Here is a 26,067-nt window from a genome sequence, read left to right as displayed (position 1 = left end):
GGTTTTCATTTGCATTTCTCTAATGATCGGTGATGTTGAGCTTTTTTTCATTTGTTTGTTGGCTGCATGAATGTCTTCTTTTGAGAAGTGTCTGTTCATGTCGTTTCCCCACTTTTTAATGTTACAAAATGTTCCTTTAGCTCAGTGAAGTTCATTATTAGCCACCTTCTGAAGCCTACTTCTGTCATTTCAGCCATCTCAGCCTCAGCCTAGTTCCATGCCCTTGCTGGAAAGGTGTTGCAGTCATTTGGAGGAGAAGAGGCACTCTGGCTTTTTGAGTTTTCAGCGTTTTTGTATTGATTCTGATCTTTGTGGGCTTATCAACCTTTGATTTTCGAGGTTGCTCACCTTTGAATGGGGTTTTCCTGGTTGATGTTGTAGTTGGTGCTTTCTGTTTGTTTGTTTTTCTTTTATCAGTCAGGTCACTCTTCCACAGGGCTGCTGTGGTTTGCTCAGGGTCTGCTCCAGACCCTAGTTGCCTTGGTTTTTCCCATACCTGGAGGTATCACCAGTGAAGTCTGCAAAACAGCAAGATGGCAGCCTGCTCGTTTTTCTCCATCCCAGGAATGTACTGACATGTTGCCTGCCTGATCGCTCCTGTGGGAGGTCTCACCCAGTCAGGAGGAACGGGATCAGGGGCCCACTTAAAGAAGCAGTCTGGCTGCTTTTTGTTAGAGCAGGTGTAGCAGGTGTGCTGCATTGAGGGGACCCGTCCTCCTTCAGACCGCCTGAACTCTCCAGAGCCAGCAGGCTGGAAAGACTGAGTCCACTGAACTGCAACGACATCGGCCACCCCTTCTCATGGGGGTCTCCGTCCCAGGAGAGAGCAGAGTTTTTTCCATATAACCCTGGCTGGAGCTGCTGAAATTCCCACAGGGAGGCCCCACCCAGTGAGGAGGATTGGATCAGGGTCCCACTTAAAGAAGCAGTCTGGCCACAATCTGGCACAGCACCTGTGCTACACGTTGTGGGAGACTCCTCCTTGTGGACTTCCCGGAGCTGGCAGGCTAGAATGGCTGAGTCAACTGAACCGCAGAGATGGTGGCTGCCTCTACCCACGAGAGCTCAGTCCATCTCAGGCTGACTCCAGGCTGTCACCACTGGCTGGCAGAAATTACAGTGGGCCTTAACTTGTGAGGTGCTGTGTAAACGGGGCCTGCAGAGCAATGCTGGTTGGCTCCCCGGGTTCAGCCCCCTTTCTGGGGGAATAGATGAATGGATCTCCTGCCTTGCTGGGATTCCTTGGGCTGGAGTATGTAAAATTCCTGGGACTTTGTGTGTGCCTGAGTGGCCACTCTGCCACGACTCCGCACGGCTCTGTGTGTCGGACCCAAGGCCCTGGTAGCATGGGCTCATGAAAGGATCTCCCGATCTGCGGGTTGCAAATACCAGGGGAGAAGCATGGTTTTCCGGGTGGTGTCGCACAATCACTCACCACTTCCCTTTGCTGGGGTTGGGGCTTCCTTTGGCTCCGTGCCGCTCTCGGGTGGACCATTTTCCCAGCCTGCTTTTCTTCATTCTCCATGGGTCTAGTTGTCTGCCTAGTCAGTCCCAGTGGGGCTAAGAATCTGGATATTTTAGTTGAAGGTGCTGAATTCACTGGCTGTTTTCATTCCTCTCCATGAAAGCCGCGGACTGCAGCTGCAGCTAATCGGCCATCTTGGCCCCTCAACCTTATTTTTCTAAAACCTTGGTCTCTAGGCAGCAGTGAGGCACTGTCTTTCTTTCGGGGCCCCACCCTAGTTCCTGACTTTAAGCAAGTACTTGGTTCCTGTCTGCCATCTTGGGTGGGGCGTCTTAGGTTTGCTTCTTGGGTTTGCCCAGCAGAGGCCAAACTCCCTGCTGATTTTAGACAAAGAGCCTAGTAGGTCAGAGGCTTCTGGCAGTGTCTCCTCTGCTTCTGCTGAGCCAGACATCTCTTTTTAGCTTTCTATTTTTATACCTACCTGTCATGGCTTTGTGTTCAGAGCTGAGAGATGGATCAAAGCGTGAACTCATTGAGCTGTCTTGCCCAGAATGTTCTTCCCTATCTTTCTTATTTTCAATTCACTGCCTTGTTGCAGAGGGATTTAAAGAAGCTATTTTACTTCATCACACTGACACTGAGTCAAACAGAGTGGGCTTTCTTCTCATCTGAGTGACAAATGAGAAAAACAAGAAACAAAGAGCTCAAAGTACCTCAGCTCAAGTTTAGTGGATGGAAGCCTAGCTGCAGAGCCTGAGCCCCATGCAGGGGTGCAGACCTCCATCTCAGTTTAGTCTTTGGGCCACTCTTGCTGCCAAGAGAAATGGGACACTGAGCAATCATGGCATTTGTCAAAGATAATTCCTTTGCCTAGTTACCCGTTGCTTATGATTCTTTGGGCATCTTGTGACTTCTAGAAGGACAAATCAGAGGAGAAAAGGTCTGATCTTCTTTCACAGCAACAGATTTTAATTTAGATACTGTCATTCACACTTATTCCTTCTGCTTACCTTCCTAGTCCAAATTTCCAGGCCCCAACATTCCACTGAATTCAATTAGACTGATGAAATGTTCACTTAGCTCTGTCGTGCTCAGGCACCCTCAGGTGGTATAAGGTGGTTTACAATTAGTCCAGGAAGTGGGGGATCCCCAAAATCATGGATAGATGAGTCACCAGTTATCCACATGAGAAATACCTGTGAACCCCTTTTTACATACCAGGCAACTTTCTGGTCACAGTAGAGAGCTGAAAGGCCAATCATTTGATAGAACTTTTCCTTGGGAGCTTACAGCATAGAAGAGCTGATGTGGTCATCAACGGCCAACATGTGAGGTGGAAAATGAAGTAGAAAATTGACCACCCAAAGAAAGATGGAAGAGGATCTGACTGGGTCAGGAAATCAGCCTGGAAACTTCTCAGATTCCTAGAAAAAGTTGATCCAGGCTGAGCTTTGGTGGGGGCTTCAGGGATGAAAAAAGAGGAATAGTTCTAAGAGCAATGTGGGTCCCAAGGTGGTGGTCAGAGGGGCCACTCTGCTGCTGTTGGAGCCTATACATCTGTCCCAGCAGGCAGAGATCACTTCTGCCGGGAAGTCTTTGGAGATGTGGGTGGGGGATGTGTTGGTGAGAGGAGGGGTGTTAGGCATTTTAGCTCTGCCCTGCATGGTGGGCAATTTTGGACATACATTTGATTAATGCCATATACCCTATCCATATAGGGACTTAGTAAATACTGAATTGAACTGACTAGACATCAAAGGCTTATTGAGAAAAAAATTAAGGAAAGGGGTCTAAGTTCAGATTAGACCATTACTTAGAATAAGGATTCAATTTGAAAATCATGGTTGTCATCAAAATATTTTATGCTTAAGCATTTTTTTTTGAAATTTGCTTTTCTAAAGATTTTGTTTGAATATGTTTCCTCTCATCCTTCTTTGAGTCATGCCGGACACCCCCTCTGTTATATCCATTTATTCATTTAATGCCCATAGAGGACCATGCCAACCCACATCCATCCAGACTTCCAGGCCTGAGGTTCTGGTTGAAATGACACAGAAACTATGGCAATGGCTATGGACAGTCCTGTTTCTAGAAAGTGACCTTCACACACATTCGCACAAAGGCTGCCTGTGCTTGTTTTAAATTCAGGGTTACCAATATCCTTCCATTTCAGGGACTTCAACCACAAGAGTTCTTCTATGTTATCCGGAATTGGAGGTACACCAAAATAATGTCAAATATGCGAGGAACTGAAGAGATGCTCATCTCATTCCTGCCCCTCCTGGTTCTCTGGCTGTGGGTAAAACACCCAGCAGAGTGTTACCTTTGCGATTAGAAAATCCACAGCATTTAAAAGGATTATACCTATGTCTTCGTAAACTAGGCTGATTGAGGTTTAAAAAAAAACATAAAGGCAATGTTTATCTTTAAATGTCAAACATTGTGCGAGTAGATTTAGTGTTCTTTCCTACCCATGAATAACATTCCAGACTGTAATTAATTTATCCATGTTCCTATCAGCACAACATTATTCTGGGACAAAAAGGGGGTGGAGAGTGACAGAGAGGGTAGGAACACTGTTATTTCTTTTGGAAAAGCTTTCTTAATTGGATTTGTGCTCTTTTCATAACAATGTGAAGGTTGTGGTTATTTGTCAACTGTAAGGGCAGCTGTAATGCCCAAACCTGTGGGTCTACAGCCAACTGTGTCTCATCTTCCCTGGGTGACTTGAGGGTGCTGTGAATTAGTGCCAATGACCCCAAGACCTGGGCAGAGGCAGCCTAAATGACCACATTAATGGACAGTCTTGCTATCCACCAGTCAGGCAGCATTCAGTGGCATTTTTTGGGCACAGTACACAGTAGAGACCCATAAAATTGATGCTAAGCAGTTGAGTTTGTCTGATGGAGAAAACAGTCCTTCCCCTAAATCAGGGGTTCCTAATGTGGCAGCCACGAATTGCCTAGCATATCAGGGGTCTAGAGAGCTCTTAAACTGTAGAACAAATGTTGCACATGTGTGCATTGGGGTGAGTGGGGGCAGGATGGTGGAGGAGAGCCATAGTTTTTCTCAAATTCCCAAGAAGAATCTGAAAAAAATTAATAACCATTGTTCTAAAATGATAAACAGAACATACATATCTGACACAGCCAAAAAGCACTTGCGACACAACTAATTAGCAAGGTCAAAGCAGTTCAGTGAGGAAAGGAGTTCTCAGGTATGCCAAGGGAAAAAACAGCTGGGTAAGGGGCTTTGCGGAAAGTAGGTCCTGGAACAGAGTAACAAACCCTACACCTACAGAACCAGGGAGGCCGTTCAGCACAGGAGGCTGCTGAGTGTCCTTGTGGAGGAGAATGTGGAGTAGCGGGGCCTGTGGTAAACTCTGGTTTGCATTTTGTGTAGGAAACTGACAGCATCAGCATCAGTTTCTGCCAGTTGGCTACTCTGCCAAAAGTGGGCATGATGTTTCTAGATTCCCTGAATTTTGTTGAAAATGAGAGCTCTCAATTTTTAAATCTTAAAAGTGAATTCAAAATTAAACCAATAGACCCTATGCCTAGAGGCTCAGAGCTGATCAGCGTGCCCATTCTCATACCTTTGCTGGGGAGCTGAGGTTTGAAAAAGTCCTGGGTCCCATTCGGTGGCAGGCATCAGCCTGTGCTGTGTAAAGCTGGAAACAGAGGCTAGACTCATGAAGAAGTGTCTAGAAGGGGGAAAGGTGAGTCATGTACAGCGAATGGAGGCACCTCAGCTGCTGGTCTAGAAGCTCTGCTAGAGGGGTAAGTAGTGGGGAATGAAGTCGGTGAGCTGGAACATCCTGCAGGGCTCCAAACAGGTTGTGGCTGGTTTCTTTTTGGAACCAGAGCAATCCTCTAGGAAGTCTTAGGAGAATGCCAGGAGGCCACACACAGCGCTTGGGAGGGACGCTTCTCACGTATAGCACTTATTCCCAGGCAAAGAGAGTCCTGGGAGGAAACTGACACAGGCCACCTGTGACCAAGCAAATCAGACAGGGAAATGTTGGTCAAAGAAGGAGGACAGAAGAGACTGGGGAGCAACAAATGGCTCTCAGAAGACATGAATGTGTTAAGCCACCCATGTGGGATGGGGATCAACATGTGGACAGCACTGGGTGGGGGGGTTGACACACCAGGTGGCTGGGTGGTGTCTCTTTCATCATTCTGTTCCCCATCACCTGTCACTGGGGGGGCAGGATGGGGACTTCAGGGCCCTTGCTCCCCTTAGACTTTCTCATGGCGGGGAAATATTATGCTTTTAGCATACAACAACACTCAGTTTGTGCTCTGCTGCTGCTAAAGAAAGATTGTTTGCCTTTAGGGGTGTGTCTTGCTGAAGATCCAGAAGCCCCAGGGCAATGAGAGTTGTCCCTGAGGATAGAAGAAACCACAGGGTAAAGGAGTGAAAAAGCAACAAAGGGCAAGGCACAATGGCTCATGCCTGTAATCCCAACACTTTGGGAGGCCAAGGCAGGAGGATCACTGGAGGCCAGAAGTTCAAGACCAGCCTGAGACTTCCATCCCTACAAAAAGACTTTTTAAATTAGCCAAGGCATGGTGATGCACAACTGTAGTTCCAGCTACTCATGAGGCTGAGCTAGGAGAATGTCTTGAGCCAGGAGTTCGAGGCTGCAATGAGCAATGTTCACACCACTGCACTCCAGCCTGGGCAGCAGAGTTAGACCTTGTCTAAGAAAAAAAAAAGGCAACAAAAGAGGGGCCAAAGGGCAAGGAATGCCCTCAGGCTAACACAGGGGCATCTGGACACCAACTGAAGGGTAGCCAGAGGGAAGAGTAAAGAACCGTCCACATGACCCTGCATCCTAGATGGGTTACACTGCAGATCTGTCCTTTCTGGTAACAGTAGATGGGTTACACTGCGGACCTGTCCTTTCTGGTGACAGGCTGAGCCTTTCTTCCTCCACTATCCTGTGAGCAGAGTTAGGAACAAAAGCAGGACATTCAACTTTCAAGTTAAGACTTGAGGTTTTCCTAAGAAAGGATGAGAAGTGGCTGGAGCTTTGGCTTTGATGTCACATGTACTGAGGTGGGAGCTCATGGAAAATGAAGATAAACCCACTGAGAGGGGCAGGGAGCCATGTTCACCACCGATCTAGCAAAAGGACCAAGAAAAAAAGAGGAAGGAAGAAAGAGAAATAGAGACAGAAGTGACCCAAGGACTATATGGGCTGTGATTCTGTTATCATCATTATTTCAAGATCAATCATACCTATAAAATGGAAAGAGGTGAGAATGAAAGAGTGAAGGGAGAAGGAAGAAGAAGAAAAAAGGAAAAAAAAGAGGAAACCATTTCAAGTTCATCAAGGACAACAAAATACACTCTTTCTCATCTGTAATCATGTCTTATCATTTCAAATAGAAAATAACAACCACAGCATCATCATAATAAAATAATTCATCATATGTGGGATGGAGAGGAAGAGGAGACATAAGAACAGCATCACTTACATAGGCCTTTAGTTTCTGACAGTGCTTCCATTTATACTGTCTTTGCCATAACCAGCTGACAGGTGGGCAGGCATTGTTCCACACTCTGACGGGAATAATGCTCCCTCCAGCTGATCTGGGCTGCTCCACACATTTACCTGGTCTATGAATTGTTACTAAAAGGGTTACACATCAATGCTTGGTGGGACATTTTGCTTCAATCCATTATCCATTTGGAGAGGTAGGCAGAAGGATACTGCATATGTACAGCATGACTTGAGGAGAAGAATCCAGGGAATTTTCAGATAAAGTTTATGTAATTTTCCTTAAATATTAAAGTACATAGAGTTTGATATGGTTTGGCTGTGTCCTCACCCAAATCTCATCTTCAATTGTAATCCAAATTGTAATCCCCACATGTTGCAGGAGGGACTTTGTGGGAAGTGATTGGATCATGGAGGCAGTTCTTCCATGCTGTTCTCATGATAATAAGTGAGATCTCACGAGATCTGATGGTTTTATATGGGGCTTTTCCTTCCACTTTGCTCTGCACTTCTCTCTCCTGCTGCCATGTAAAGAAGGACATGTTTGCTTCCCCTTCGGCCATAATTGTAAGTTCCTGAGGCCTCCTCAGCAATGCTGAACTGTGAATCAATTAAACCTTTTTCCTTTATAAATTACCCAATTTCAGGCAGTTCTTTATAACAGTGTGAGAACAGACTAATACAGAGTTGTTGCAAAACAAAAAAGGAAGGAAAACATGAAGTAGCATAAATAAGATAATAAATCTCCAATAGGCCTACCACTAATAGACAATGTTAACATGGTGGTGTGCTTCCGTATAGACTTTTGAAATAATTCCTGGCATCTCATATTTACAATTTAAGGCCTTGGGTTTTGTGGGGGTTTTTGTTTTGTTTCCTGGTTTTGTATTTTTCACTTAACATGATAATATAAAGATCTCCCCTGTTGGTTTTTTGTTTGTTTGTTTGTTTTGAGTCAGAGTTTCACTCTTGTTGCCCAGGCTGGAGTGCAATGGCTCACTGCAACCTCCACCTCCTGGGTTCAAGTGATTCTTTTGCCTCAGCCTCCCGAGTAGCTGGGATTACAGGTGCCCACCACCATGCCCAGCTTAATTTTTGTGTTTTTAGTAGAGACAGGTTTCACCATGTTGGCCAGGCTGGCCTTGAACTCCTAACCTCAGGTGACCCACCCACCTTGGCCTCCCAAAGTGCTGGGATTACAGGTGTAAGCCACTGTGCCCGGCCCCATGTTGTTATAAATTATTTGTAAACATTTTAAGGACTCCACATAATATTCTACTATGTAGAATAATATCATATGTACTACAATTTAATTACCTATATTTTCTGTTTTTAGATGTTTAGATTCTAGTTATTGCAAGTAAAAATACAAAGAACTTTTACATGCATAAGGATTTTTCTACAGCTCTGATCCTTTCCATAGAATAAATAGATTTCAGTCTGGGTGCGGTGGCTCACACCTGTAATCCCAGCACTTTGGGAGGCTGAGGCGGGTAGATCACTTGAAGTCAGGAGTTCGAGACCAGCCTGGCCAACATGGCGAAACTCTGTCACTACTAAAAATAACAAAAAATTAGTGGGGCATGGTGGCCGGTGCCTGTAATCCCAGCAACTCGGAAGGCTGAGGCAGGAGAATCGCTTGAACCCGGGAGGTGGAGGTTGCAGTGAGCCGAGATCATGCCATTGCACTCCAGCCGGGGTGACAGGGCGAGACTCCGTCTCAAAAAAAAAGAAAAAGAAAAAAAGAATGAATAGATTTCACACAGTGCAATTTCATGTCATAGGCTATGAACATTTCAGGACTTTCCAACGTGGCCATGTGGGTTCATTTTGCACCCACACTGCAGGGCAATGCTGGTTCTGCCTGGTGCACAGGACACATCGGTGCACCCCTCGGAGAGCCTCCAATCACCCTCATCCCCATGAAAACACTGAGGTCGAAGCCCAGGAAGAAGTGACCTGCCAAAGAAGACCATGGAGGCAGTGACCCTAGAGAATGTCTTCTAGCCCTAGGTCAGGAACCTGCCTCTGCGACCCGCCTGCAGAGCAGGAGCCTGGAGCCTGGACGTCATTCCCCAGAAGGTTCATGGGATTGTCTTTTGGGGACTGCCCCTTCTCCTCTTGCCTGCCAAGCTGGTGAGCAACAGCTACGAAATTTGCTGGGAAGTCACCTGCATCATTGCACGGTTTGCTCTCTGGAGGACGGCACAGGCTGAAAGGCCCCAAGGACGTTAGGGTGTGCGCGCCAAGGCTCAGGTACCTCCAGCGACTGTCTGCCACTCTGGGCCCCCTCCTGTCTGGTCCACAGCTGCACACCCAGCTCAGGGCTGCACACCCAGTAAGTAGGTGCTTCATAAATGTTTGCCAAATAGGTGTGTGGCCACAGCTGGGGTGCGGGACGAGGCTAGAAAGAGTCGTGGGGGGCGGAGGTTGAGCCGTCTTTGGAGTGATTATGTTCAGAGATATTTGAAGGCCCGCACGTCCGAGGGTGGGGCGTCTCCCAGACGGCCTTTCTCCTGGCTGCAGTGGCTTCCCCCCTGGCAATCTCAAACTCCCGCAGGAAGGTAGGTAGATCTGTCCGTTGGTCGGCTTTCTCGATCCTAATTCAGACCTTCTGCCGGCCTTGAGCCTCTCCGACAGGATCCAAAACGCTTCCCCACGCGCGGCGGTGTTGGTCTGGGGTGCAGAGTGCGGAGGACCCGGGTGGGCCGGGGCTGGTCTGGGGTGGTCCCCGGGGACCCTGGGCTGGGCCGTGCGTGTGGGCGGAGTGGGGCGGGACGCCTGGCAGCTCTGGGAGGCCCCGCCCGCCCCCCTCCCAGCTCCCCGGCGCGCAGCGCTCAGGCCCTTAGAAGGTGCCGCCCCGGGGCTGGGCTGTCGGTGGCCTCAGCGCTCGGCAGGCGCGCACTCAGCTCCACACCCGGCTCTCTCGGCATCTCAGACCCGGGTAAGTCAGGGGGTCCCACCTCCGTGGCCCTCTTCCGGGGCGCAAGTGGCCTAGTCGGGCAACCCCGGGGGGCTCCCGGAACCTGCGTTTCCGGACGCGCAGCGGGCGCCCTCCAGGCTGGAAGCGCCGAGACCCCCGGAGTGGGAGACGGGATAGGATGATCAGCCTCTCCTCTCCTTTCCTTCTGGCGTTCTCACTTACTTATACAACAAACGCATAGGAAAGCATCTCACCAACATACAACAACGAAAACATTCCTCCATTATTAAGTTATAGACATTCTTGTATAATATTTGGAAAACACTTACATGCAACTTTCAAAAGAAAAGAAAATCAAAACCATTCACGGGACCTGAGTCCCCACTTTTTTTCAAAGACCTTCAGCTGTTTTGGGGGACCAGCTCTTGGGCCTTGGCATCTCCCTGAGGAAAGGGCATGGGACGCGAGAACGTTACTGATCTCTGATCTTGATTGTGGTAATGGGAAAAGTGGGGAACTTTAGAAGAAAGTTGACTAAGTAGCAGAGACGTGCACATGTGCCCAATCTATTGCATAATACTTTGCCCCCCGGATTTGTCACATTACTCTATGTGAATTGACAGTTCATTTGAGTCCACATTTAGATTAAGAAGGAGTTTTCAGCTCCGTTAAGGAAGGACCTTGTCAATAACCATAGCTGTCATGAATGGTCCAGGTCGTGGGGACTTTGCTGAGTTCACACAGTTGCTTAAATTCAGCCGTGACTCTGATTTCCAATCACCAGGAAAAATCCCTCTGCTTTTTTCTGGCCAGTATCACACAATCATCAGGTGAGCCGAGGATCCATTGGAGGAAGGCATCATCTGTATCCAGAGGAAATAGCCAAGGATATTCAGGTAGGACCTGCTTTTGATAGGTTATTGGAAAATGAATTGTTTTGAAAATAAAGCTCACTTAGAAGACATCAGAGGGACTCATTGCTGTCGTCTTAAATCTCTGAGGGTGAGACAGCTCCTGTGTGGTTTCGGTCTTTCTGGTAGTTGAAAGAAACACTTATTATTCATGCGTTCACGCATGCCTGCCTGCATTCGCTGAATGTTTATTGCGCTCCCACCATATGCCACACACTGTTCTAGTGGCTTAGGATGCAATGAAGAACAACCCATGCAAAGATCCCTGCCTGCAATAGCTTACATTTTGGTGGGAAAGACAAACGTTGAACAATCAACGTCATAATTAAGAAAACTTTATTATATTAGAAGGCGATAAGGACTCTGGGAAAGCGGGAAGAAAAAAAAGGTTAAGAGTTTGTGCTCTACTGTTAACAATCACTGACTGCCCAAATTTTTTTTTAGAAATAAGGTGGGTTACAGATATATATATATAGTATATATACAGTATATATATAGTAAATCTTAATAAACAAAATGAATAACAAAAATACATTAATAATATAAATATAAATAAATAATATAAAATTTAATATATAAAAACATACTACATTGCAAGAGGTTTTCCTTTGATTACTCAATAATCTATTTCCAGAGCATAGTATACTTTATCAATTATTCACTCACTTTCCCATTGTAGTGGTATTGAATCTAATACTTTGCTTCCCACTTAATTCAGGAAAACCTTATTGAAATATTCTGGGTGCTGGAGTGGGGACAAAGGTGAGCAAGATGGTCTCTGTCCTCTGGGACCTCCTGGGAGAAAATGCCCAGACAAGTCTACAAATGATTAGAAGTTAGAATATGACTGGCGCTGTAGGAAAGAAATATACAAGGGGTCAAAGAAGGGGAGAGGATTCTGGATCAGGGTCAGACACAGTGTGGATATGAGCTGGCATTTGAAGGGCCAGTAGGATTTTAACAAGGGAATATGGTGGGAATGCCTCACCTACAGCAAGAACAGCAAACATAAAACAAGAGACCGGATACGGTGGCTCACGCCTGTAATCCTAGCACTTTGGGAGGCCAAGGTGGGCGGATCTCTTCAGCCCAGGCATGTTGAGCCTGGGCAACATGGGGAAACCCCGTCTCTATTAAAAATACAAAAATTAGCGAGGCATAGTGGCATGCACCTGTAAACCCAACTACTTAGGAGGCTGAGGCAGGAGAATCACTTGAACCCAGGAGGCGGAGAAGGTTGTAGTAAGTCAAGATCGCGCCACTGCACTCCAGCCTGAGTGACAGAGCGAGACTTGGTCTCTAAAATAAAATAAAATAAAATATAGCAAGAGCTAGGAAGGCCGGGGGCTGATTCCATGCTGCACAAAGACCTGGGGTATATACTCAGGGTAGACGCCATCATTCTCACTGTTCAGGTGAGGAAACTGAGGCTCCCCAGATTTATGTCATTTGCTGAAGATGAGAGTCCTTCCTTCCCTCCTGATGTGTGACTTTAGCTGTCATTCATTATCCGTCCCCAAACGCCCACCCATGTTTTCATATTGAGTATGATGGAGTCTCCTCACCAGCTCGCTGCCTGACTCTCTGAGTATTCAGTATTTATATTTCCATCCTTCACACCCCAGACTCTCTCTTCATCACCAATAGAGAGGTCTGGGAAGCTCCTGGTAAAAGCACCAGACTCAAGCCACACCCCACATTCCCACTGGGAGGTGGCAGAAAACACTTTCCTAATCAGAGAGGACAGTCTGATTCTGGCCCTCTGGATGGTTTCATTCTGATTCCTTGAGAGACCCTGGCCACCTTAGTGCCCACTGACTCTGGGGAGAGGGGAAGGATAGAAGACCAGCCAAAGCCAGTCAAGTGCCTGGAAGCATCTGGTGGCCTTGGGTGGCTTCTTTTCTGCTAGGAGGGAAATATTCCAATATTTGGACATAGTGTTGTGATAAAGATGAAAACAATAGACAGTTGGTTCAAAGGACAATTGACTCAGAATTCTCGGCTCAATAAGATCATATTCACCAAAATGAGGTTTACCCGTCATTGCTTTTACCCTAATTCTGCTTCTTAAACCAAATGAGGCCAAATGATGATGTTAAGACTGGATGCTCTTTCGAAGAAATACTTAAGGAGTCCTGTCAGGCGTGATAAAAATACCCAGAGTCAACCTAGGGAAGTAAGTTAAGGAGCCCTGTAGTTTATCTAGGATTGACCTGGGGCTGGAACCCAGATTCCTGAGCTCTGACTTCGACATTCCTGTCTCCTCTACTCACCCCTAGAATCTATTCCTTTTAGAAGAAAGCTTGGAGTCAGCCACAAGAACCTTACCCAGTCACTAAATGCTTAAGAAAGAATGATCAGGAACTGGGGGAATTTGCTAATAATAATAAAAGAATGAGAGGGGTGCGCTCAGGGCAGGGGGCTTGAAGAACAGCTCCTCTGTTTACGACACATTCAACAGGGGTCTGAGGTCACAGTGATGAGAGGCCCAAACTTGTGGCCTCCCCATGAACAAATGCCCTACACATCTCCCCTGCAGGATCAATGGGACAGGGCTCAATATTGGGATGAAGGCTGTAGTATTTACTTGGGAAACCTGCTGTCTACAGCCTGCCCAGTTTATGCACAGGTAGGCCACAGTTGGTCTTAGAAATAAAGGCTTTGGAAAATTTAAAAAAAGAAAGAAAGACTGAGAGTTTCCCATGCTGGGAAAGCTTCTGTTCTGAAAGCTTCCAGGCTGTTATCAGTGCTGATAGGCGACACAGCCGGAGCACGTGGGAGAAGTCAGAAGAGGTGGTGTGTGCCCGGAGCAGCGAGGCGCCACCCACTGCCCTCTTCTCCCCTGGGTTCAACTGGGGGCCTTACGGAAATCCAGGGAGTTGGAGGCCCCGTTGGTCTCCATTTGCAGGTGTCTCACTCAGCGCAGCTGTGCAGAGCCCTGTATCCTGAGTGATTTCCAGTAGATTAGCAGCTCTGGGTCTAAGCTTTTAAGAAAAAAAAAAATTGCACTACCCTTGATTAGGGGCAGCATTCACATCTCACAACCAGGCAGAAGCAGAAACGGCCAGGAATCCACCCCACTTTCTGGGCCCGACAAGGCCACAGTTTGGGAATGTTCAGCACAGGCCAAGCTTCAGATGGATTTTGAACATCTCTGGCTCCTACCATTTCTGCCTCCCCCATCCCTCTACTCACTGTGCAAGCTGAGGGGGCAGGAACAAGGATGATTTCTGATGGCATATTTAGGTAAGAAGCCAACCCCCATTTGCACGGATCCAATGCTACCTGATAAAAGTGGCCTATTCCTCAGCTACTTTGAGCCTGCTTCCTCTGTACAAGGTCCTGGGAATTGCTCTTTTCTATACTAATAATATGTGAGTCAATTGCTAAGAGATGACATTTTAGATGTATTTTTGGTTGGTTGTTTTGGTTTTAATTTTTATTTTTTAAGTTCCAGGGAACATGTGCAGGATGTGCAGGTTTGTTACAGACATAAACGTATGCCATGATGGTTTGCGACACCTGTCAACCCATCACCTAGGTATTAAGCCCGGCATGCATTCGCTCTTTTCCCTAATGCTCTTCCCCACCCACCTTCCCCCGACAAGCCCCAGTGTGTGTTGTTCCCCTCCCTGTGTCCATGTATTCTCATTGTTCAGCTCCCACTTATAAGTGAGAATATGTGGTGTTTGGTTTTCTTCTCCTGCGTTAGTTTGCTGAGGATATGTATTTCTGATAGGAGAGATTACTTTTGGCAAGCCATCTCATCTCTAAGGAGCCCCGTTTTCTGAAAATTAAGATTGTTGGATCAGTTGCTGTCCCACTCTGTTTGAGTTCAACCATCTGAAAGTGCAGCCATGGGGCATGTGGGTGCTTTGGCCTCATGTATAATAGAAATGAACCTAGAGAATCTGATATAAAATCCCAAATGACATGCAGATCCAGACTCTGTCATTTACACCATGCTGACTATTACGAAGACATTTCCAAACTCATTTTGAGACTCATTACACAAAAATACCATGGCGACCCAGCCTAGCAGTCATTGGGGGTATGGAGGACATTTAGCAAAAGCAATGCAATAAATTACATGCAAAGTTTTAAAAAAAATTCCTTAAAAATATAGGGTTGTTATTTGAAAGGCAGTTAATTAGCTGGACTTAAGCTCTGACAGGCGAATTGTAATTGAAGGCACCAGCGTGCGTGAGAATGGGGACAGCTGAGGTTACACTGAAGACTGGAGAGTTTCTTTCTGCAATTTCTCTTCAGACTGTATCAGAGGCAAACAAGACCAAAAAAGAAAATGTAAAAAACAAACAAGATTTGAAAAACAGTCAGTGAAATCATATTTCTATATTTTTGCAAAATTCTTCCAGGTACCTTGCAGCACAAAAGGCCGATTGGTCAGTTTCCTAGGGTCCCACACCACAGCCCAGTGGTTCTCAATCTTAGCTACAAATTAGGATCATTTGGGAGGTTTCTAAAAAGTCTCTGAGTCAGGCAGGAACCCAGACCAAAGACATTAAAATCTCCAGGGGTGAGATCCGGGAACCATTATTTTCTAAAAGCTCCCCTGGTGATTCCAATAGATCACCAAGCAGGGCCTCCAGACCAGCAGTATTAGCACCACATGGGAATGTGTTAGGAATGCAGATTCCCAGGCCCACTCCAGTTCTACCGAATCAGAAACTCTGTAAATAGAGCCCAGCAATCTGCATTTTTTTTGAGACAGAGTCTCACTCTGTCACCCAGGCAGGAGTGCAATGGCACAATCTTGGCTCACTGCAACCTCCGCCTCCTGGGTTCAAGTGATTCTGCTGCCTCAGCCTCCCAAGTAGCTGGGAATACAGGCGCCCATCACCACACCTGGCTTATTTTTGTATTTTTAGTAGAGACTGGGTTTCAGTGTGTTGGCCAGGCTGGTGTCAAACTCCTGACATCAACTGATCCACCTGCTTTGGCCTCCCAAAGTGCTGGGATTACAGGAGCAATCTGCATTTTAACAAGGTCATTCTAAAGCATTCTAAAGAACAAGGCTGAGGATGGTTTGGGCTTGGAAGGTTTTCAAAGCAGATGTTTTTGGTTGCTTCTTTGGACATAAGAAAGTCCATCTGGTTCTAAGTAACAAGTCTTCTCAGTGAACTCACCATTATGAATTAATTGCAGATGTTACTCTTAATTTGCTGTATGGATTTATCAGTTTTAAACCAATTAACATGTGGACCTTCAAATGTCACCTGCCATGATCCTACCCTCGCATGGTCATGAAGTTGTAAAGACTCTCTAACAGTAATTGGTGGCAGAATTATTTGCCAATTGTGATCATTCTGGGTTTTTGGAAATTACATCATGGTATCAGGTCCAGGTCTGTCTGTTTTCTGGGGCAGGGTTTTATGCATTCATAAGTGGTTTCGGGTCATTTAAAAAGAAATGATTGAGCATCAAGTTTGGATCTGTTACCAAACAATTCCTGCCTGCCCTGATGGTTAGCATGGGGCTAAATGCTAGTTTTGTACAAGAACAAGTACCTGAATCTCTTGAGCCCAGGCAGCTTAACCCCTGACAGATCTCTACATAGACTCAAAGCCTAGAAACCAGGAAAGGCCACAAACAATCTTTGATTCTCATTCATGTCTGATCTCTCCACAATGTAGAGAAGACAGCCGCCATGGTCAGCCACAGGAAAGCCAAGCCTAAATCCCCAAAGCCCCAAATCCTTGGGCTGCAATTTCTTAACGAGGTAGAAAAACCAATAAACTCCTACCCAGGACCACTGAGTGTGCACCTGCCACGTGCCACGTGCTGTCAGCCACTCTACACATCTGCTCAGTGATTCAACAGCCCGCAAATGTCAGTGGTGTTTCTCGCTACTTTGGAAAGAAAAAAAAAACTTGACTGAACAATTCTAAGGAACCTGTCCAGGAACATGTGGCCAGGAAGTAGCAAAGCTAGAATCCAAACCTGGGGTAGCAATAGAATCCCAAAATCTGAGCTCTTTCTGCTCCTCACTCCTGCCTTCTGAGACTGTGGTTCAGGGTGGGAGATGACTGCCCTTCTGGAAAAGGGAGTCAGTTAAAGCTTTGGAGCAGCTCACTGGCATCTGTTCATTGGAGTAAGCAGGTTATAAAGAGTCAAGCCCCACTGGTCAAAAGGTATTAAGTTCTGGTGGCATCTATTCGATAAACACTCATGGGCAGCTCCTGTGTTGCTGCGTGCCCAGCACTGGGCTGGATGGGCAGGGCAGGGGTGTGATAAGGGGCCTGGAGGTCCTGACCATGATGAGGTTAGCAGGGGTCATGGTGTGCACAGTGCTGACCCAGCCCCACGCATCAGAGCAGGCTTCAGGAAGGAGGTGAGAGCTGGGCTGAATTTTAAGCATGAGTAGGCATTGCTGAGAAATTTCACGGGCCAAGAAGAAGGTGCAGTCTGAGCTGGAGATGCACAATGTGTGGAGGCCCTGGGGCCAGCAGGGACCATGGATCATAGGGTCTGGGCACAGTGGCAACAGTGGAATTGGAGAGGGATGCAGAGACTCTCAAATTTAGGGCCTGTATCCATGCAGAAGACTAGGAGTTTCACCTTGAAGGTGGGGCGGACCCAAGGAAGGCCTTCAAGATGGGAACTGCCATGATGAGATTGCAGTCATCAGTGAGAGTGATGCAGATTTTTTGGAGTGAGTGGTGTTGCCACTCAGCTCACTGAGGCACGGGCCAGTCTCTGACAGGACAGGGTGGAGTATTAACTTTAAGGAGCCTGGGGATGGCCAAAGGGAACCGTCTCCTTAGCAGGTCATTGGACGCATGGCTCTGGAGCTTAAAGACAGCCCTGGATCATGGCCATGCAGGTGAGCCTGGAGCAGGTGCAGTCACCCTGGGAGACAGGAGAGTAGGAAGAGAAGAGAGCAGATAACAGAACTCTGAGACACAGCCACAGTTCAGAGATGGGTAGAGGAAGAGGGGCCTCGGAAAGGTGTCAGATGTCTTCAGCTGGTGCTGGGTTCAGGGTATGTTTTACAATTAAACCAATTCAATGAAGAAATAGCTCTGGGTCTAAGCTGGAGAGGAGCCAGGTTTCTGAGGTTATTTGTCCTACACAAGATGATGTGCAATGTCACAGTCCCCATCCTGGCTGGGAAAGACAGTGCCATCCCGGCAAGTGTTGGAATTTGTCTTTCCATAGCGATTCTGGCCATAAACTTTCTTCCCAAATACATCATTCACTTGTAGTTACAACAGTTCCCCCGAGGCCATGTTCTACTCCAGGCCATGTTCTACTCAGCTACTTCAAGCTCCTAAGAAGTGAGCAGGGGACAAGCAGGGTGGCTCATGCCTGAAATCCCAGCAATTTGGGGGGCCGAGGTGGGTGGATCCTGTAAGCCCAGGAGTTCAAGACCAGCCTCAGCAACAGAGGGCAACCTCACCTCTGCAAAAAATACGAAAATTAGCCAGTCATGGTGGTGCATACCTACAGTCCCATCTACTCTGGAGGGTAGGGTAGGAGGATCACCTGAGTCCAGGAGTTTGAGGCTGCAGTGAGCCAAGATTGTGCCACTGTACTCCAGCCTGGGTGACAGAGTGAGACCCTGTCTCAATAACACAGAAAAAGAAAGAACTGAGTGGGAGCACTTACGTGTGATAAGCTCCCAGTGGCCCCCTCTGGCTTGAGTTTGGAATGTGACATCAACAACTTGGCCTCGGGGCTTTTGTTGCCCAGCAGGAACTGGGGGTAGAGGCTGGCATTTGCTCAAACCTAAATAAATAAATAAATACATACATACATACATACAAGACCTGTTTTTTTTTTTTTTAGCTTACCAATGATCTCAAGGTCACCTAGATGGGGTTTCCACTTGGAGACAATTTTTCCAATTCCCAGGCCCACTCTGAGTATACAGGGACAGTGATATCAAGATTAAATGATAGGGAAAATGTTCACTTTCTGCATAGCCAGTGAGTAGCGAATGGAAATAAAAGGCAATCCATGTACCATTGCTCAATCAAGAGAGGGCATTGTGTAGACCCAAGACGGCACGTACCATGGACTAGGGAGCATGTGAGCTCACCCTTCTCACCTGAGGTTTTAAGATGGTGTACGTGTGTGTGCGTATGTGTGGGCAGGGAGGGAAAAACATAGCACAAGCTACGACACTGGCCTCTTTGAGGGGAGCTCTCTGTGAAATCTCCCTAGACATTCCGAAGCCCACCATCTGACAGGGTGGGTTTTTCATTCAGATGAATGTAACTGTTCATAGAGAGATGCTCCGTGGTGAAATAGACCACCTATTGCACGTTGCCTCCAAGGGTGACCAGTCTGACTGGTCTTGCATAAGCCCCCAGGAACTAGTTATATGAGATGCCTGATTTTTTTTAGGTCCATAGGAGGTCAAGGATGGGGATATTTGTCTCCCCCTTGTTTATGGAGTCAGCAGCCACAGCAGTGTCCATCTCTGGGGGAGAAGGCAGAGAAAAGAAGTGGGTGTTCACCATGGGTCGTATACAACCATTGGAAGCAAGGGAATGCACACACCCAGCACCACAAGTGAGCCACAAAAACACAGTCATGAGGAAAAAGAAGGAGACTGAATGAGTTGGATGACCCGATACCATTTAGGTAAACCAAAATGCACACATGCGACCCCATACGCCACAATATGCAGCAATGCATATTAAAGAAGCTTGTTCTGATGGTCACCTATAGGTGTGGAGATTGGGAGTGGTGGATGGAAATAGAAGGGAATCAATGTATCCATTCATCAATCAAGAGAAGGCATTGCACAGACCCAAGATGGCACACGCCATGGCCTGTGGAGTGTCAGCTCACCCCTCTCACCTGAGATTTTAAAATTGTATACTTGTGTGTGCATACATGTGGGTTTTGGCCAATACGTACTTTTTGATTTGGGGCTGCATTTTTCCTTTAAGAGGTGTGCCTGGGAAGTTCGAGCTGCAGCAGTGGAACCGTAATGCCCAGGATGATCCTGTCTAACACCACAGCGGTGACGCCCTTTCTGACCAAGCTGTGGCAGGAGACAGTTCAGCAGGGTGGCAACGTGTCGGGCCTGGCCCGCAGGTCCCCCCGCAGCGATGACGGCAAGCTGGAGGCCCTCTACGTCCTCATGGTACTGGGATTCTTTGGCTTCTTCACCCTGGGCATCATGCTGAGCTACATCCGCTCCAAGAAGCTGGAGCACTCGAATGACCCGTTCAATGTCTACATCGAGTCCGATGCCTGGCAAGAGAAGGACAAGGCCTACGTCCAGGCCCGGGTCCTGGAGAGCTACAGGGCGTGCTATGTTGTCGAAAACCATCTGGCCGTAGAACAACCCAACACACACCTTCCCGAGACGAAGCCTTCCCCATGAACCCCACCACTGGCTAAAACTGGACACATCCTGCCTGGAAACCTGATTTTCTAATCACATTCCTCTTGTACTCTTTATTGTGATGGATACCACTGGATTTCTTTTTGGCTGTTGTAAGGGGTGAGGGGTGGATTAATGACACTGTTTCACTGTTTCCCTAAAATCATTCTTTTGTGATAGACTGTCAGTGGTTCCCCCATATCTGTCCCTGCCTTGCTAAATTTAGCAGAATCCCTGAGGACATGGCCTCTGAGAATAGCAGCTGCATTTCCCAGACTCCCTTGCAGCTAGCAAGGTTGTGTGACTAAGCCCTGCCCAGTAGGCATGGAAGTGAAGACTGTAATGTCCAAGTAATCCTTGGAAAGAAAAGAATGTGCCCTTTACTTACCTTGTCCTGCTTCCCAGTGGCTGGATGTGGAGGAGGTGGAGAGCAGTTATGAGTCTGGGAAAGAACGGGGCACTCAAAGAGCCACACACATCTGGGCCTGGGCAATGTGGATCCTCCTTACCACCCACCAGGCCAGATTTACAGGAGAGAGAAATCCACTCCACTCTTCCTTAAGCCACTGTTATTCTGATCTCTGTTAAGGTCGCAGAATCAATGCCCTTACTGGTACACCTACCTTCAGTTATAGGACTGAACCTAAAGGCATGACATTTCCATACTTGTTACAAGCACACACCAATTCTGCCCTTGTCACTTCTGTGCTCACTCTTGTGGCTCTATCCTCCTCCTGCCCTTCCACCTTCCACTCCTCCCTTGCACCCACCCTGCACACATCTCCCTGAAAACACACAGGCACATACCCTCATATACATAGACACACATACACACCTCAATCGAGAAAGAACTTGCTTCGTACACGGCTGAGATGGAGGAGAAAAAAATGCCCCCTTCAGAATGCATACCAAGGGGAAGGTGCTGGGTCACTGTGGGAGCAGGGAGAGGTGCCCCCACTCCCTGAGAGCCAGGGGAAGGAGTGGCTGTGGGCAGAGAGGGATACATAGCACTGGGGTGGCAGGTCCTTTTGAGGTGATGGGCTGGTTTTGTGAGTTGAATTGTACCCCCCAAAAAGACAGTTGTACCTGTCTTTTTGGGGGGCGCAACTTCTGTGCCCCCCAATTTTGGGGGGTACAACTTCTGTGCCCAAGAGTGAGCACAGAAGTGACAAGGGCAGAATCGTTGTGTGCTTGTGACAAGTATGGAAATGTCGTGCCTTTAGGTTCAGCCCTATAAGGTAGGTGTATCAGCAAGGTGTATCAATGTGACCTAATTGGGAAATAGAGTCTTTGCAGATGATCTAGTTGAGATGAGGTCATTGGGGTGGGCCCTCACCCAATATGACTGGAGTCCTTATCAGAAGAGGGAAATTCAGACACAGACGCATAGGGAGGACACCATGCCGTGACAGAGGCAGTGGGTGCAGTGACACAGCTGCAAACCAAGGAAGGCCAAGGATGGATGCACATCCCCATCCCAAGAAGCCGGGAAGAAGCCAGGAAGGCTCCTCTCCCACAGGTTTCAGAGGAAGCACAGCCCTGCTTGAATTCAAACTTCTGGCCTCCGGAACTGTGAGTCAGTGAGTACCTGTTGTTGAAGCCACCCAGCTTGGGATACTCTGTCAGCCTACTGCCAAACAGTATTGGGATACTATAGTGAGTCCATGCAGCACCTCTCACCCACTCAGAGACGGAGCTGCTCTGCCTTCCAGTGGGGCACCCGGAGGGGCTGCCCCAGCAGATAGAGAGGACCTCCATTCTGCCATCTGCCTTGAGAGGGTCTCCAGCTGCCATCTGTAGCATCAGAGTCCTCTGCAGTGCGACATCCTGAAAGCTCAGCTGCCTGGGCATTCCTGAAGAGTATGGAATATTTAAATGAAACATATTTTTTTTAAACCTAAGATAAAAGCAGCCCGTGTGCATCTTGGGCCATCCTCAAAAGACTTGGTCTTGTGAGGTTCTAGTCCTTGTTTCACATAATAAACACTGGCATGGCTCAGCCCCTGAGTTACCACAGTCCTTGAGATGAGTGGTTCTTTGGGTTACAAAGTCCTCTGAACGTCTAGTGAGAGCTGTGATCTTTGCCCCACCCGAATAATGCATATGGACACCACACCTTGCCTACCGTTTCCAGGGTTCATGATCAGTAGCAGCCCAGCTATGCCTGCCGCGTCTCACGGCCCCTGTGTAAGCCAGACCCTTCTTAGGCAGTTGCATATTCCCAGACTGAGGCAGGGCAGGTTTGCAGAGAGAGACCCAGAGTGCACGTGACCCACAGTGTGATCCCTGGCGCGCACTGACTTTGATATTCCAGGCACACGGACTGGCTTTTTATCACCACTTCATTTTCCCCACTAAGATTCCTGTGCCTTTTAAGGCAGAGGGAGAGCCCTGTGGCTTTAGTCTTCCCAGGCCTTAAAGGGCCCTTGTCTTCACTTACAAACCTCTTATCTCTTCCTCTCCTTCCTCTTCATTTTAAAGGAGGAGAGGGAAAAGTAACCGGGAGACAAATTGAGCCACATATTTTCAGACACTTGTTACCATATTTTAAAATTTGGCTTCGCATACACAGAGTCTTTGCTATGCACCATGTACTGTTCTAAGCTTCTTAAAAATAGAATCTCAATTATTATTTTGCACGCAATACTCTATGCATTCATTAGCTAGGACAACAATGCATTTGCAGTATTGAGATTTCATTAAAAAATTAAAGCCATTTACTATGATCTGTGATGTGTGTTCTTAATATCACTATGATACTTCTAGAAGATGGTTATCAGTTCTTGCAATGCTTTGATGAGGCAGCCCCACGGACTTGGGAGTAAGGAAAGTAAGATTGCATGTGGATAATTAAACTCTGCCATCAACACACAGTGTGTCAGAACAGAGAGATGTGGGTCCCTCTGATGACTGCAGATAGAAAGCAAGTGAAGCCCCAGGAGGAGACAATGGCAAACTGTGGCACCTCCTGCCTTGTAAAGGGGAGGCTGCTGTCAACTCCTGGCATTTGCAGCCAGCAGCGAATGTGGGCACAGTCCAGACGGAGCAGGGAATGTGGACACCATCTAGACAGAGCAGGGAATGTGGGCACTGTGTAGACAGAGCAGGGAATGTGGACACCGTCTAGACAGAGCAGGAAATGTGGGCACCATCTGGATGGAGCAGGGAATGTGGGCATTGTCTAGACAGAGCAGGGAATGTGGGCACCATCCAGACTGTGGGCACCGTCCGGACAGAGCAGGGAATGTGGGCACTGTCCGGATGGAGCAGGGAATGTGGGCACTGTCCGGACGGAGCAGGGAATGTGGGCACTGTCTAGACAGAGCAGGGAATGTGGGCACCGTCTGGACGGAGCAGGGAATGTGGGCACCGTCTGGACGGAGCAGGGAATGTGGGCACCATCTGGACAGAGCAGGGAATGTGGGCACCATCCAGACGGAGGAAGTAATGTGGGCAGTGTCCAGACAGATCAGGGAATGTGGGCACCGTCTGGACAGAGCAGGGAATGTGGGCACCGTCCAGACAGAGCAGGGAATGTGGGCACTGTCTGGACAGAGCAGGGAATGTGGGCACCGTCCAGACAGAGCAGGGAATGTGGGCACTGTCTGGATGGAGCAGGGAATGTGGGCACCATCTAGACACAGCAGGGAATGTGGGCACCATCTAGACACAGCAGGGACTGTGGGCACCATCTAGACAGAGCAGGGAATGCGGGCACCATCCGGACGAACTTCTGGGTATTGTTGGAGAAGCTGTGAACTCTTCTAATGTTTGCACATTGGCAACTAATTTACTTTTTAAAACTTGAGTGAGTCAAACGAAATACAACCCTGAGCTGGATTCTGCCCAGAGACCACTGATTAACTGCCTGTGCTTTACAGAAGAAGAATAGCTCCCAGGCAGGCCCACGCCACACCTGAGAGAAGCATGAACAGACTCAGGGCTAGGACATGGTGGCTCACGCCTGTAATCCCAACACTTTGGGAGGCTGAGGCGGGTGGATCACCTGAGGTCAGGAGTTTGAGACCAGCCTGGCCAACACGGTGAAACCCCATTTCTACTAAAAGTACAAAAATTAGCTGGCTGTGGTGGCGGGTGCCTGTAATCCCAGCTACCTGGGAGCCTGAGGTGGGAGAATCGCTTGAACCCGGGAGGTGGAGGTTGCAGTGAGCCAGGAGTGTGCCACTGCACTCCAGCCTGGGCGACAGAGCAAGACTCCATTTCAAAAAAAAGAAAGAAAGAAGAAGAAGAAAGAAGGAAGGAAGGAAGGGAAAGAGGAAAAGAAAAGAAAAGAAGAGAAGAGAAGAGAACAGAAGAGAAGAGAAGAGAGGAGAAAAAAGAAAAGAGGAACTCTGCCCAGCCATGTTGGCAGGAACAGGCACGTCCTCGAGTGTGGTCCTGGGGCCAAGGGACCCAGAGGTCCCAGCCTCATGATGAAAGTCTGTATCAGGCTGTCCTTACCTGACACTGTGAGAACATCCCATTAATCTGATCCTCTCATTCAGATTCTGGATTCCATAATCTTTGCATCTCCAGGCCAGGCTGTGTGAGCACAGAATAATGCACGTGGCTGTCTTGAGAGCGTGCCCTATCTAAAATCCACATCAGTGTATGACTTCTCTATGGGCACAAATGAGATGTAAACACTAGATCAGGTGAGGAGAGATAAGTAAAGGCTACCAGTGCTTGAAGACAAAAGAAATGGACATAAAGCTATGAATGGGTAGATAGGTGCTGGTACTTTTTTTTTTTTTTTTGAGATAGGATCTGGCTCTCTCACCCAGGCTGGAGTACAGTGGTGCAATCATGGCTCACTGCAGCCTCGACCTCCCAGACTCAAGCCATCCTCCCACCCTCCCAGACTCAAGCTATCCTCCCACCTCAGCTTCCTGAGCAGCTGGGACTATAGACGCAAACCACCATGCCCAGCTAATTTTTTCCGGGGTCGGGGTGGGGGGCTAAGTTTCGCTCTGTTGCCCAGGCTGGAGTGCAGTGGCGTAATCTCGGCTCGCTGCAACCTCTGCCTCCCAGATTCAACCAATTCTGCTGTCTCAGCCTCCCGAGTAGCTGGGATTACAGGTGCCCACCGCCAAACCCAGCTAATTTTTGTATTTTTAGTAGAAACGGGGTTTCACCATGCTGACCAGGCTGGTCTCGAACTCCTGTCCTCAGGTGATCCACCCTCCTTGGCCTCCCAAAGTTCTGGGATGACAGGCCTGAGCCACCATGCGTGGCGCCCAGCTAATTTTTAAATTTTTTGTAGAGATGGGGTCTCACTATGTTGCCCAGGCTGGTCTCCAACATCTGGGCTCCAACAATCCTCTCACCTTGGCCTCCCGAAGTGCTGGGGTTACAGGCATGAGCCACTGCATGAGCTTCTGGTAAAGTCTTTGAGTAAACAGAATAATTGCATAAATAAACAAATCTTAATACAAAAAATGAGTCAGGAGATTTAAAGCAGTTAGTTGGCCCATCAAGCACATTGGTCTGTCTATTCACCTGAGGTCAGTAAAGCTGTAGCCAAGTTATCACAGCTATTCCCCCAAAATACTGGAATTTGTTGATCTGCAGGTGCAGTGGAAGGCAGTCTGGGTGCTGCTGGCTCCTGGTGGTCACTTTGAGGATATTGCTCACTGCACAGGGAACTCTGAGGACGGTGCAGCCAGGCAGGTGCCTGCTGGGGCTGGGTAAGGGGCTCTGAGTGCCTTTAGATGCCACTGGGAGGCTACACTTCTATTCAGCCATCAAGTTCAGGGAGACGGGACCCATCATGGGCACGACTATGAAATGGGAGGACGGATGCTGAGAAAGAGAAGCATTCTTCTGGAAGTTCCTTGCAAGGCAGCTCCTCTGAACAAAGGCCCTGGAGTCATAGCTCTAAATCCCTGAGAAATTGCT

At 47.8% G+C, this 26,067-nt stretch overlaps 1 protein-coding gene and 1 non-coding gene across 4 annotated transcripts; both read left to right on the top strand.

Annotated features, from left to right (window-relative positions):
• Window positions 1-9,494: 9,494 nt before the first annotated feature.
• Window positions 9,495-22,869, top strand: KCNE1 (potassium voltage-gated channel subfamily E regulatory subunit 1). 3 transcript variants are annotated; one of them, XM_063659638.1, is made up of 3 exons: window positions 9,495-9,538; window positions 10,711-10,793; window positions 19,730-22,869. In XM_063659638.1, exon 3 carries the CDS (start codon window positions 19,771-19,773, stop codon window positions 20,167-20,169), a length of 399 nt encoding a protein of 132 aa, XP_063515708.1. In that variant the 5' UTR covers window positions 9,495-9,538; window positions 10,711-10,793; window positions 19,730-19,770; the 3' UTR covers window positions 20,170-22,869. The 3 variants fall into 3 exon arrangements, with proteins under 3 accessions (XP_063515708.1, XP_054324621.1, XP_063515707.1); XM_054468646.2 differs by lacking the exon at window positions 9,495-9,538 and adding an exon at window positions 9,838-9,918; XM_063659637.1 differs by lacking the exons at window positions 9,495-9,538; window positions 10,711-10,793 and adding an exon at window positions 19,348-19,418.
• On the top strand, window positions 13,209-13,336 carry LOC129022752 (small nucleolar RNA SNORA11). Its single transcript, XR_008496549.1, has one exon. It is a non-coding gene; the product is annotated as a small nucleolar RNA SNORA11 (small nucleolar RNA).
• Window positions 22,870-26,067: the final 3,198 nt, after the last annotated feature.

This window comes from Pongo pygmaeus, chromosome 22 (genome assembly GCF_028885625.2).
Source record: "Pongo pygmaeus isolate AG05252 chromosome 22, NHGRI_mPonPyg2-v2.0_pri, whole genome shotgun sequence".
Taxonomy (NCBI): Eukaryota; Metazoa; Chordata; class Mammalia; order Primates; family Hominidae; genus Pongo; species Pongo pygmaeus.
This window is presented reverse-complemented; position numbering and strand designations above follow the sequence as displayed.